The sequence below is a fragment of the Onychomys torridus genome, chromosome 8, assembly GCF_903995425.1.
Source record: "Onychomys torridus chromosome 8, mOncTor1.1, whole genome shotgun sequence".
NCBI classification, from domain to species: domain Eukaryota; kingdom Metazoa; phylum Chordata; class Mammalia; order Rodentia; family Cricetidae; genus Onychomys; species Onychomys torridus.
Genome location: NC_050450.1, coordinates 34,340,120 through 34,354,549, shown reverse-complemented (window position 1 = coordinate 34,354,549; position 14,430 = coordinate 34,340,120). Strand labels below are relative to the sequence as shown.

The following is a 14,430-nucleotide window of genomic DNA, read 5'->3' as shown; positions in this document are numbered from 1 at the left end:
TACCATCTCCCCTAGAAGAATGTTCTGCCTTACTATGGACTCCAGATCAACAGAGCCAGCAGCGCTTAGCCCTCTCAACCTTGAGCCAAAGCGTCCAAGTAAATCTCCCCTGTATAAGTTGTTCACTTAAAGCATTTAGCCATGAGCTGACTGACTAAAACAAATGGTTTGCTGTATCTTTGATGAGATCCACAGCCACTGATGACCCCAATTCCCAAGGCAACTGGGGCCCAAACAAAGTTATAAAACATTATAGTATATGGCAGCGTTCCTTTTACCAGGAGTATTTCCAAAAGAGTTCATAAGAAACTGGTAAATTATGGCTGCCTCTGGGAATGAGGTAAGATCTGGGGAAATGGGGTGAGAAAGAGCACTGTGTCTCATTAACATTTTTAACATTTAGACATTAAAAAACCATTTTAAATGTTTTTTAACATTTGGATTTATTTCACTGTGATCGGGTATTGTTTCTTTAATGGTAAACTGACCTGCAGAGTCCTCTGGAGAGTCAAGGCCCTAGTAACCATCTAGAGTGGTGGTTCTCAACCTGTGGGTCACAAACCCTTTGGAGGTGTTGAGTGACCCTTTCTCAGGGGTCCCATATAGCTATCCTGCGCATCAGATATTTACATTATGATTCATAACAGAAACAAAATTATAGTTATGAAGTAGTAGCAATGAAAATAATTTTGTGGTTGGGGGGGTCATCACAACATGAGGAACTGTACTGAAGGGTCGCAGCATGAGGAAGGTTGAGAACCACTGGCCTAGAGGCTCTACTTTCTGTTTCAGCCTGAAGAGCCTGCCTTGCATATATCCTATCCATTCTCTCCAAGCACAGGAGTACATTACCAGGAGAAATGAATGGTTGCTATGGAGACTTTCTATGGAAATATCAGGCTTCTGGGGCCTTGGGAAGCTATTTGGGTTTGAACACTGCTGCCAATCCAGCCTCTGCTCTGGGGACCCAGTGTGGCCGTCTTGCAAGTCTCCAGCTCTTAACTCAGCCTGGCCATGACCTCGTTTTCTTAGCATGTGGCGGGAGGAGAGGGCTGGGAAAGAAAGGCATGTGGGACCCCACCAGATGGAAACATGCAAAACAGAAACACATGGGCAGCTTGATGAGTGTCCCCATCAGCCTGACTACAGGAATGATTCACAAGAGGCTAAGCCAAGAGTGTTCCCACTGCTCCAGACCCAGAAGGGGGGCGGGGAAAGGAGGCAGAGAGAAGCAGGTCACACCTGCTTTTTCCCTTTCCTCCATCCTGGGACAGCCGTTGTTTACTTGCTGGCTGCAGGTGGTGGTGGCTGAGCCTATAAACACCACTGAGAAGCCAGTTGGCTTGGCTGGAGGAGGCCACTTGAGTGGAGGATATGAGACCACTGTTAATCACCTCCCAGCCAAAACCGATTTCCTGCCTAATTCCTTCAGGCAACGCACCACACAACCTTACAGGGATGTGAATCCACTCATAAACAGACATGAGACCTGCAGTCAGAAGGGGCCTTGGTTATATTTGGGGGCAGGGATAAGCTAGCTAAGTCTTGGAGCAAATCTTGTATGCTGGTAAAGTGCTGCAGAGCTAATGAAACAGTCTCTACCATACCTATCACCAGTGCCTCGGTTAAGATGAGGATATAGAAATTAGAAAGCTTGCCATCCACCAGTGTGGGACATGGGCATACATTAATAAATAACAGAAGCAGACACTGAATCAAAAACGGGAAAGAAACCACCTCCTACAAGCTCATCAGAGCCAATAGTGGAGCTGTATTCTGCCTTTGTTAGCACTGCGTGGGTACCTTAACATTAGCGGTCTTTTCCCCAGCTTATAGTCGACGACCGCCAACCAAGACTTTTGCTGTTATTCCTAGTCAGTTAGTCAGCACCCTGAGTTCAAGTGTCATGCAGTGTTCAAAACCTGGACAGTTTGTGTAGATAAGAGCACAGAGTTTTCAAATATGTAAGTAAAGATAAAGCGTGGGGCTACAGGGATGGCTCAGCAGTTAGGTGCACTTGGTGCAATTGCCGAAGACCCAGGTTTGGTTCCCAGCATCCAAACCATCTGTAACTGTGCTTCTATGGGACCTGATGCTTTCTCCCATCTCCCACCAGACATGTGCTGCTCCTAGCTCAAACCCAGATAGTTTGGTTTAGGGATAGAAGGGTCACCCACCCTTTTTCCAAAGCATCATCTAGTTGGAACTCTCCAGTTGATTTTCTGTCTCAGAAGTTATCCTCTCCCTTCTCAGTACATCTCTCTTCCTGCTACATGACCTGAAAGTCCTTCTATCACAGAGTGAAGATGTGGGAGGAACCCTGAAACCCAGCTTGGAGTCCACTGACGTGTCACTTGTTTTCTATCTCTCCTTGCTTTCATTTCTGGGTCTCACTGACCCTAGAGGGACTGCCCCCTCATGCCTGCCCAACTCCTAGAGAGACATTTTGCCAGCTACAGTGCCTTTCAGTACAAGCCAACTAATAGCCCAGGGTCCAGCTACTAACTGTCTTGGTTTCTCACCCTCTGGAACACTATCAACATTACCATGGGGATGGGTATCACACAGCTTCATGGACCCCATGACTCAGAGCTTACTGAATTTATTCATACTTGCCACTCTTCAGCCTGCTCATGTGAAGGCAATACAGACTCCATCTTAGGAAAGTGTCACCATCTTAGACCACCTGCTGTACTCAGTTCTAGGCAGGACCTCAGGAATGTGCCATGACAACTCAAACAGATACAGGGCAGTTTGTTCCTGTAGACATTCTGTCTGTGGTTTATGGCCCTTGAAGATATCTAGATAATCCTGCTGAGGAACTTAGATAATCCTGCTCAGCAAGTTATGATTCCCTGCCAAGAAGTCCAACCCAATAGTTTCAAATATGGTTCCACACCAAAAGTCTAGACCAAGAGTTTCAAAAAATCACCTTGCCCCATATCCCTTCTACCCAATCCCAAGTTGCCAAAGCATGTAATTCCCAGCTTGCAGTTTTTCTCTATAACAACTCTCTACCCGTGGGCCCTCCGCCACTGCTGCATTTCTCTCCATCTGCCATATTGTGGCCCAGGTTCAAACCTGACAATAAAAGGACCCTTATATGCTTGCATCAGAAACTGACTCCTTGGTGGTCTTTGGGAGTTTCAAAAAACAGGTACATTCACCAAGCTCATCCACTCCTTCCCTGCACTAACCCACATGCCACTAGCTTCCTGTCTCTTCACCTTCCTGTGCTTTCCCACGCTGCCCCTCATAGATCAGCACACCTCTTTTTATTGTGACTTATTGCCTGCCACTTACATCGGACAGACTACTCTTCATTGATGCTAAGCTTCTACTTATGGTTATCTCTGGATTTGTTAGCTTTATCATTCCTAAATAATAGAACTCAGGCTGGGCGGTGGTAGTGCACGCCTTTAATCCCAGCACTGGGAAGGCAGAGCCAGGTGGATCTCTGTGAGTTCAAGGCCAGCCTGGTCTACCAAGTGAGTTCCAGGAAAGGTGCAAAGCTACACAGAGAACCCCTGTCTTGAAAAACCAAAAAATAAAAAATAAAACTCAGATCTCAGCATATCAAATTAATCACGTAAGGTAAACCCAAAGCCAGTGTCTGTGTGGATTATCTGGGACTTCCCTGGCAACTCACAAGCTTGGCCCCTGTCAGAGTATAAACACATGCCCAGTGGCCTCCTGTCCAAGGCCCTTGCCTTGGGTTGGCCCCCCGCACATCTTCCTGAGGATCTGACCAGTCATCTCCAGCAGCTTCAGGTCTCTTACCTAATTCCGCGGCAGGTGCTGAGTGTGACGCTGGACTCTTTGGCTCCCCTCACAGTCCCATGGTAAAAGCAGTGATCCTGGTGAACAGAAAGCGCTCATGTCAAATGACACCAAGAAACGTGACCATGTTAACGTCTCATGCGTGACAGGTGATGGGTTAGTGCCTTACCAAGCCCGACCTCAAAGCATCTTATAACCTGCAAAAAGCTTCCAAGCTACCTCTCTGCTTGGTTCCTATAGGAACCCAAGAGACAGTGCAGAGCAGATGTCACCAGTCCTACTGAACAGACAAAGACGTCAAGGATCACAGGAGCAAAAAAACGATTTGCCAAAGATACTCCTGCCAGGCTGGAGAACCCAGTGTCAGATCTGACATGTCAGTCTCAGGAAAGAGTCTTCCGGAAGAGGCAGTTTCTCATCGATGTTGCCTCTGTCACTCACTGTCATGAGTTAAATAGTGTCCTCCTAAGATGCTTATGCCCACCCAGAAGCTCGGAATATGACTTCATGTGTAAATAGGGTTTGGACCATGTCATTACATTAAGATACGGTCACAACAGATTGGAGTAGGTCATAAACCTAATGCCTCATCTACTTACTGGATGAAAGGTCACAAGAGATGAAAGGGGAGAAGCCACCTGAAGACAGAGGCAAGGACTGAGTGATGGGACAGAAGACAAGGAGCACTAAGGAACCAGTAAAACAAAGGGAGGACTCTTCCCTGGAGGCCTGACAGAGAGCACAGCCCTTTCAACAACTTGGTTTTGGACTGTTAGCCTCCAAAATGGAGAGGGAATCCATTTCTCTTATTTTAACCTCCAGGTTCACAATACTTTGTTAGGGCAGCCTCAAGATACAAACACAGCTCAAGATGTTTCCCTGAACCCCTCCACACCTGGATCCCCCTTTCTCGGTACCTAGCTCCATGAAGCCTGATGCTGTTCTCTGGTCATGATGCCTCATGGGCATTGGGTCCCCAAACCCAGCTAGAGCTCTCCACCTTTATAAACACCAAGAACTACTATATGCAGGCCCCGGGCAAGGCTCCAGTGTCGCAGGAAGAAAATGGGCACACAGTTTCAGTCCCTGGGGTTTATAGTCTTGTGAAAGCTAGTCATTAATAATTAGGAAGCTGCAGTGTTTGAATGTGAAATGTGCTGTGCCCCTACCAGCTCAAGTATTTGAACAGGTGGTAATGCTACTTGGGTAGGTAGTACAGCCTTGATGGAGGAAGTACATCACTGGAGGACAAGATTTGAGATTTCATACCCCCACCCACCTCTCTCTGATTCATGTTTGCAGCTGAAGGTGGGATCTCTCAGCCTCCTGCTCTGGCTGCCTGCTGCCATACCCCTCCCCACATTTTGGACTAACCCTCTGGGACCTTAAACCTAAATAAACTCTTCCTTCTGTAAGTTGCTTCTAGTCGTAGTGACAAAAAGCAGTTGATGCAGAGGTCAAAGACACAGAGCTACAAATGAGAGTTTGTGGTACCAGAGAAGTGTTTGCTCACTAGGCTAACCACAGCAATCAGGAAAGAGTCCTTCTGAGTGCCCATGTGCCTATGTGCTAGCAGCCAAACTGTCCTGCTCCCCAAAACAGATGGTTAACACCAGGGACAAAAACACTCTTCCCAAAGAGGCCAGAACAGAAAGAGGTAAAACTGGTAAAGTCAGTTTCTTTCTTTCTTTCTTTTCTAAGATGCATTTATTTTATATATATATATATATATGGTGCTATATCTACATATAGAGCCTACATGCCAGAAGAGGGCATCAGATCCCATTATAGATGGCTGTGAGCCACCATGTGGTTGCTGGGAATTGAACTCAGGACCTCTGGAAGGGATGCCAATGTTCTTATCCACTGAGCTATCTCTCCAGCCTCCAGTCAGTTTCTTAAAAGGGCATCACCAACACCCTTAGACTAAGGAGCAACCACAAATTCCCAGGCTCTCTCTGCAAGACAGACAACCTAAGGATCTCATCTTCAGAATACACTGTTTGCAGTTGTTTCCTTGTGGGGGGATCCGGAAGGCAAACCCATGTGTCTGGGTTCACTTCCCTCCCGCCTCTAGTCCTGAATAGAGCCCCATAATTAAACTGAAGCATTTGGGCCCAGCCAAGCCAGCTTTAAATCCAGACTCCTACATGTGCCAGCAGTACAAATGATTTCTCTGGCCTTCCACATCTTTAGCCTCCAACCTCAGAGTGATCATGAAAGTCCTCTATACAAAGTTGAGCTACACCCTAGCCCAGAGGTAGACAGCAAACATTAATATTTCATTCAATTCTTTCACAAAAGATAAAACATGGCCTCAGGGGACTCAAAAGGCCACCCAAAGGGCTGACCCAAACCCACAACTTTTACTGTTCCTAGTCTATATCCTGTTCATCTGAGCCATACAGCTATGTCAGGAGGCACAAGCCAAGCCACACTCATCTTGGGCTCCCTGTCTGGATCACAGGTACCCTTTCATCCACTGGCCAGCAGCACCAGTCATCTACCCATTCATACTGAAACACAGCCAGGAGGAGGGGCCACAGCAGCCTCCCCTTGGCATCCAAGTGTGCTGAACCGTAACCAAGTCAGATTCTGACCTTTATGTGAGCACAAAGGAAAACCACTGTGATAGGTTTCCGTTTGTCAGCACCCAGAACCTAGGACGGTAGGTGACGTTTGCACAGTCTGACTTCCGGCCAAGGATCCCACTGCTTTCAAAGGCCAACCTGTCATGTTGTATCTGTCCCTGGGCCAGGGGAACTGGAGGCCGATCGTCAGCAATCAAGTTCTGGACCTGGTCCTTGGAACTCAATAGGGAGATATGGAGGTCACAAACCCGAGGTGTAGTGCACTGACAATGAGAAAAAATGGCCAGGTCTCCCTGGGAGAGGGGGCCAGGTCTTCAGGAGGAAAGCAGGGCTCATAGACAGTGGATTGAAGGAGTCAAGCATTCAGAAATGAAGGTGGGAAACTGTTTCAAAATGCTGGTTCCTTCACAAGTATCATGAACTTTGATCCAGAAGTAGCTAATGAAGGATTAGACCTCTTCGGCTCTCTGGCTGATGGCTGCAGTGTGGACATCCTTTGTGCTCTCTTCAATAGCATGTGCTACAACTGTCATGTGCTTTATAATTTACGGAGGGCACTAGCACATGTGACCAGGGTACCTGTCACTTACTCTTACTAACAGCCAGTAGGTTCCTACCACTTGACAACATTTGCTAAATGACCACAGCTTTATGAAGCAGATATTATTCCCACAAGTTTAAAGGGGAAACTAAAGATCGGTTTAAGGAACCTCAGCTTTTAGGCTAAGAGCAGAGAGATATAAAGAGCGTTAGTGACATAGTGAAGTAGAAGCCTGGACCCCAGCAACTTGGCCCTGCACCATTGCCAACCAAGGCAGACTCGGCAGCCGGCTGGGTTCTCTTTCCAAAGCGCTTCTACCCTCTAGCAACCAAGCGGACAAGCTCTTGTCTGGGCCTTGCCACTTTTAAGCATAGCCAAGTTATGTTTCTGCTTCTCAATCCCCTCAGCTGTAAAATACAGGGTTAAAAATGATATTTATAAAGTCCCATAAAAATCAGTGGCTCGTCTTACCCTTCCATAGCACTGAGTCAGTTACCAGCACAACCAATTTTTGAGATTGAAAAAAAAGAACTCAGTATGGTCCAAAGGGTTGATTAAGGTCATACAGCTAGTGAAAGCCAAGACCGCAGGCCTGCCTTCAGATCCCAAACCCTGTAAGTCTTGCTGTTGGAACACATCCCCAGACCTGTTCCCCTAGTAACCTGACCTAGATTAGGGCTATAACCTACAAGGCTGGCTAATGAATCTTGATAAGATTCCCAGAATGCCTGTTCAGTTTGAAGGCAGAGTATAGTATAGTCCTCAGCATTTAGGCCAAGAGCAGCTATGGTTTATTCCACTCCAGTTTATTCTCCTCGACTTCTTAGTTTCCAAATGAGAAGGCTGACTGGGAGCCCCCTGGGCCTGGGTGGGGACTTTGTAAGAATCCAAGAGCAGTGGATGGAAGAAAACAATGACCTTGGCCCATGGTTCCGCAAGGATGTGCTTTAGCCAGCAAGGCCTTCAGGAAGGAGGGGGATTCAGGGGACCAGGGGACATCCTCTCCCACTGCTCTTCTCTGAAAGACCCTTAACACATCTCTGCTTGGTGCACAGCCTAGAGAGCACAAAGAGCAAGTCAGATCAGCCATGAAGTCATTGCATTCCGCAGCATCTGGGGCTGAGGGGCCACCCCAGGGGGCCTTTACAGCAGGAAGCATGAGCTCATAGTAAACTTGTGCCCTGAGACCCACTCTTGAGTTGTGGGTATGGAAGTGGGAGGGGCTGAACTCAGAGGAGGGTGTTTTGTGAAATGGTCATGGCTATGGGCTTTCTCCACATGGCACTTACCCGACCCTTTGCCTGGCCCTGTTCCTGGAAGCAGAGAACAGAAGTCTGAAGAAGGGAAACATTTGGACCAAGGGGCTTTGAGGAGCTGTGGGTCACAGCGGGACAGTTTCCCTGATACAGCCCAGTCTGCCTGTCATTGCTGTCACTGGCTACACTTCCAACTTCTTTCCCACCCAGGAAACTCTTGGGAAGAAGTCCCACTGACCTTCACATACAACCCAACACAGCATCCCCCTCCAGCTGTCCCACTACTCTATTGTAGGCCTCTTAGATGAGTCCAAACTTAAGGGGCCCATCCTTTCTCTTTTCCAGGGAGTCTGAAAAACTAAGCTAACCTGCTAGCAACTGACAGTAACTATCTTGTCAGACATCTGCACAGCGGCAGAGATATTTGAGGAACAAGTTACATGGGAATTTATTTCCATAGATACTGTTAGAGGAATCCTGAGCAGAGGAACCTCTCCTGTTCTCCTCTGTGTCAGACATCAGCTGTCTTGCCTCAGAAGCCTCAAACACAAAAGGTCCATATGGTTCATGCTCTTCCCCTTACTATCACATCTCATGAGCCCAGGTTCAGAAGCCTCGTCTGGTCAAGGGCTTCCCCACTGAGGCACTACTGGTTGGACTATGGCTGGATAAATCTATTATGAGGCTCTGCTCTGTGTCCTGGGATGCTTCCAGCTTCTCTGTCCTCTGTCCATGAGAATGCTAACAACATCCAGCAATGAGCAAGCATTTGTAAGTGTACAATGCCAGGGGGAAAAAATCACTCCTCCTTGAGATCCACTGCTCTGGGCCTATGAATTCTAACAGAAATCACCTTGGAGAGCCAACAAATCATACATCAGGTAGAACTTACTTTCTCAAATACCTACCAGTAGGGTACGGTGAAATAAATTATAAAACCATTTTCAAAATGATGACTCTTGGATGATGTGCAAAATTTTCCTACTAAAAACAACTCTTTAGCAGAAATGTCCAGTATTAAGACAACAGCAAAATTTTAAAAGGCCCAATAGAGCAGGGTATGGTGGTGCGTGCCTTTAATCCTAGCACTAAGGAGGCAGAGGGAAGAGGAGATCCATGAGTTTGAAGACAGACTGGTCTAAATAGACCCCATCTCAAAAAAAAAAACAAAACTTGATGGTTTACAATTGCATTAAAATGGTATGATTCAATATTAATTTGTATGCACAGTGATGAAAACTTCACAGACTTTACTTTTTTTTTTTTAATAAGATTAATCAGAATCTAATTGGGAGAGATGACAGGACAATGAGTAAACTGTTCCTTTTAAAGATTCTTAATATATGGTTAGTTAACATAGGCCTGATAATATGTGTACTTCGTAATGATTTACATGGATTTTAAGCAAGGCAATTACCCTCAAACATTCCATCTGTTTGCGTTGTTAACTTTTTTTTTTTGCTAACCAAGGACAGGGAATAGCTAGGAGACAACAGACTTAGCTTCTGTTTGTGCCCTAGGTCTTCAGTCAGAGGAAACAAGCCCTTCAGAAGAAAATAGGTCACCTCGATCACTTATTTCCCCCCGCCCTGAAGAGCAGCCCCCAGTCAAGACAGCTGGAGACGGGCATGTGTCAACCTGGCTCACCTCAGACTTCAGCGTGCTGGTTTGAGGGTTGCCACTTGCTGTGTAGCAGGTTTCTGTGTAGGCTGGAGCAAAAAGGTGCCTGAAAGAGATGAGAGTAGACATTTGCATCCTTATTGATAGATTCCATCTTCCTGGGGAGGGTGCCAGTGACTTTAACTGAGCTAGAAGAAACTGGGTGGCCACTAAGGAACCAAGGAACCAAAAGAAAACCAGGAGGAAATTTGTCATTGATTTTATAATCAGAGATCATCATTCCAGCCAGATGGAGTAGACAGTACTAAGCCAACTATCTTGATTTGTTTTTCTGGGTCCTGAGAAGATGTGCATGCAAACACATCCACAATATCCCAGAGTCAGGGGACCCTATTGTGAAATTCAACTGATCCTTTCAATATTGTATATGCCAACTTTTAACATGGGTGCCTCACTTTTTCTTTGTGAGAATAACCTCTGCTAAATGCTTTTGATGGGATTGTCAATTAAAGGTCCCACCTGGCCCTGGCCTATGATTTAGGCAAAGCCGACAGAGTGATATGGTAAGGTCTGAACCAATGCCAGGAATATTCATTGTTCATGGAGCTGCTGATGTCACTGCTTATCCCTTCTGTTCGTCAACATTTCAGCAGATACCCTTTCTCTTTTCCAAATGGAGATACTGGTTTCTCTCTTGCCACAGACCCTTTGAAATTGAAGTTAAGGACCTCTCACCAAAGGAGATACAGAACAGGGTTCCTAGAATTTCTCTCAAAGTCATATAAAGAATAAAACAACCAAACAGATGTTTCAACTAACAACAGAACTGACACCCAGAAAACCAAGGTCAGGGAACAGAGTGATTTCTGATTTCTAATGGAACAAGATATCAGAAATTCAAGTGTGGCAGAAAGAAATGCATATTTATATATAAATGTGGAGTCACGGGGCATTTCAGAAACATGTATTCTCAAGTCCATTTGAGTAAAAAACTAAATGTACCCCCAAATGCATGTACTGAAAACAACTGGCAGGGCCCAGAGTCCTTTGTCAATGGTGATTATCTCGGGGGAGAGCAGATGTTCACAAGGCAAGTTACATATTGCTGCAATTAAAAAAAAAATGCTTATCAAATATTTTGAAAACAGGAAACCTAATTCAAAGGTCCTTTCAGAAGAAAACACAGGCTGCAGCCAGAAAGAATAGCCAATGGACTCCGAAGGGACACTAGGTTTGGACGAGGTGACACTCCCCAGAGGAAGGGAAATGGCTCCAAAGTTGAGGCTGGGCTCTTCCCACTCCAGGATGCAGTCAGAAGGCAGATGACTCAAGAATTAGCATTCAGTCTTGAGGAGAAACAGAGGAACCCAAGAAGGATGTGTAAAACCAGAAAAACACGGAATCCAGCTGGCCCCAAGGAATCTCAAGCCCATGTGCCGTGTGTAGCATCCAGACAGTCAGAGAGGAGTCACTGTGGGTCAGAAGGAACTCAACAGTAAGTCTCATGAGGACAGAGGCCCCACACTTAAACCTGCTTGTGTCTTCCAGCACTTGCAAGTTAACTAAACAGAAGATACAGCTAACTGGTCTAAGTTACTGAGTAGTTCAGCACACCAGGGGCTTGGGGCATGGCCTGGGATCTGAAAGACAGGCCTTGACTCCAGCTCTGGCCACTGCTGTCTGTACAGCCACTAGCTGGTCACCTTCCCTCTCTTTGGTTTCCTCTTCCCATGAATGAGGGCAATATACCCACCACATCAAACCACACGATGATACAGAGAGCAAGCTGAACACCAAGCATAGTAGAGTAGAACTGGGTAGAAATTAATGATTACCATCATTATATTTATTTTATTCTAACTTTTGGAAACAGAGTCTCATGTGGCCCAAGCTGGCCACGAAGTCATTATGTAGTCTAAGATGAGCCCTGAACTCATGATCCTCCTGTCACTACCTCCCAAATGCTGGGATTACAGGTACAAATGAGTGACAATATGCCCTGTTTTACAGGTGCTAAGGATTGAGCCCAGGGCTTCATGAGTGCCAGACAAGTATTCTCAGCCATTAAGCCACATTCCCTAGTTCCTCACTATTGCTTTTAACAAGGGTTATTGTGGAAGAGCCCAGAAAAAAAAGAATGGATTTTCCTGTGTCTCTCTCCTCAGCTATTAATCCACTCCATACATCACTGAAGAGAGAAGATGAAAAGCAATTAGTTCATTCCTATGCTCCATTTCCTGGGTTGTTTTCACAGACTGCATAATGGACAGCTGGTCAGGAGTTCAGAGTTTAATGGCGCATCCTGGGTGCCAGGGAAGAGATGTAAATTTTCCCACAGGAAATGCACTTAAGGTAAATATGCTCTAAGCTTATTTCATGTCTTAAGGGGGGGGGGGAATCACTTATCTGGCGACATTAAAATGAGCCAAAAAGGGTGAGGGTAGGAGAAGAGCCAAAGAGAGTGATCCAAAGTGAGCCTTTGTGGTATCCATACTCACAGGCTTGCAGCCACATTCGTTCAGCAAGTGGCTTTTCTGAAGCTTATTGGGGGTTTGTCTTCATCAGCATGAGACTCTTGGAGCCTCAACATTTAAAGTTTGTTAGAAAATCAAATAGGCCGGGTGGTGGTGACACACACCTTTAATCTCAGCACTTAGGAGGCAGAGGCAGGTGGATCTCTGTGAGTTTGAGGCCAGCGTGGTTTACAAATCGAGTTCCAGGACAGCCAGAGCTGTTACACAAAGAAACCCTGTCTCTAAAAACCTAAATAAATAAATAAATAAATAAATAGATAGATAGATAGATAGATAAATAAATAAATAAATAAAATAAAACAAAACAGATTTCTCACTGGACTACATACTCCCTTGAAAGCAGGGACCAATGTTATCTTTTAAAGCTCTAACTAGCTCCAAAAGCAGGGAATACACATTTATCCTGGATAAGTGGATGAGTGAATTGATGAATTGATGAATGAATGACCTTCCTACTTAGTATAAGAACCTACCAGACAGCCATTCAACAAGAGAAACTTCCAGAGATTGGGAGTTCCTGCAACTACCTGCTCCAGTTCTGACCTCATGTCATCCCATAGATAAAGTTCTCACCCTCAATTTAAAATCTCTTCTCTGTATCCAGCACCCACTGGCTTCATTCTGTCCCTAGAATCCAGATCTGTTGGGTACAGCCTGGTCCCTTTGCTACCTAACCACCATTTCTAAACAAAGTCTACTTAAAAATACAAGTTAGGAGCTGGGGAGAGGGCTCACGAGGTAACAGGCTCCCTGCATAAGGGCGAGGACCTGATTCCCATCAAAAAAGGAAAAACAGCCCAGCATAGTAGCATGTGTCCATTAAAACCAGTGCTGGGAAGGCAGAGACAGGAAGATTCCTGGAACTTGCAGCCCAGCCAATCTAACAGAAATCACTGAGAGACAGACTCAGTGAGAGGTCCTGTCTCAAAATATAAGGCAGAAAGCAATAGAGAAAAACCCCTGACCTCTGGCCACCACATGAACAGGTAGGTACCCAAGCATACACCACATGTAAAATGCAAAGTATGGGGCCATATCCCAGACCTACCACATCCAAAAGAAACTGAGGCTGGAGTCCAGCCTTCTGTCTCAACAGCCCCTCCCTCCAGATAATCCCGATACAAGAACAAGCCTAGAACCAATACCCTAAACCACAAGTTTCTGAGCAAACTTCAGAAATGTGTATACATGTCTGCCTATCCAAGTCCCCTTTCCTTCCTGCCTCCACCACATCCTGGATTGATGCAAACCCACGAGTTTACTACCCCCTCCCTAGTTAACCGCTACGTTATGCTGTTTCTGCACCTTCATGGCACACCTGAGAGGTAGGAATTCCTAATGTTCCTACTGTGTAGACATGGGGCCAGGAAACTGTAAAGTGACCACCATGTGGCTGGAGCTAGATTTCAACCCCACATCTGTGAAGCAGATTCTTTAAGCAGTTTGTCGCTCTGAGTCTCTGAGATGAAAATATAAAACCAAACCAATTGCTGAGTCTCTGAGATGAAAATATAAAACCAAACCAATTGCCTGAAACTTGCATACCAAAAGTGATGATGATGGTGGTGGTGGCCCTGAGGTTATATAGCATGTCATGATCAAGGCAACTATGGATACGAATGTCTGCAGAGAAGAACCATGGGGTAAGCTAAGCACAGGGCAGGAGCAAGATGGTAGATGAGCAAGAACTTCTAAGCTAGTTCTATCCAAATACCCCTTTCCCTACATGGGCTACAGATGTGGGCCAGGAAGGTCCCTCCTTCTAGAAGCAAAGGATGTTTCATCATCAGCTGTACAATTTTACCAATGGGGGCAAAGCATTGCTTTCAAAGACTCTCTACTAGCCCCAAGAAAAGGCTGAATATGCCCATATGCCCAAGCAGGGGAATCCTGGCACTGTGCTCAGGACAAAACGTGCTGTCATCTTCCCAGAGAGGAGACCACATACATGGAGGCTGAGTGGCCAGCTGTCTCTTCTCTAACTACATCTTTCTCTCATCTCTCTGATAGGGGGCTGGCTCAGCATGGTGGCAGGAAACTGTCTCTTACCGCTGGCATGTGGTAGGGTTTTCAGGAAACTACTTGTGGGTTATGGAGATCCAAGATGA

General features: G+C 45.9%; 1 protein-coding gene across 1 annotated transcript in view; it reads right to left on the bottom strand.

The window, feature by feature from the left end:
• Nucleotides 1-14,430, bottom strand: part of Adam19 (ADAM metallopeptidase domain 19) — an 82,505-nt gene that overhangs the window by 35,523 nt on the left and 32,552 nt on the right. The window contains exons 4-5 of the mRNA XM_036197099.1: nt 9,816-9,894; nt 3,781-3,857 (exon numbers count right to left, since the gene is read on the bottom strand). Coding sequence (XP_036052992.1) covers nt 3,781-3,857; nt 9,816-9,894 — 156 coding nt within the window. The remainder of the gene's footprint in view (nt 1-3,780; nt 3,858-9,815; nt 9,895-14,430) is intronic.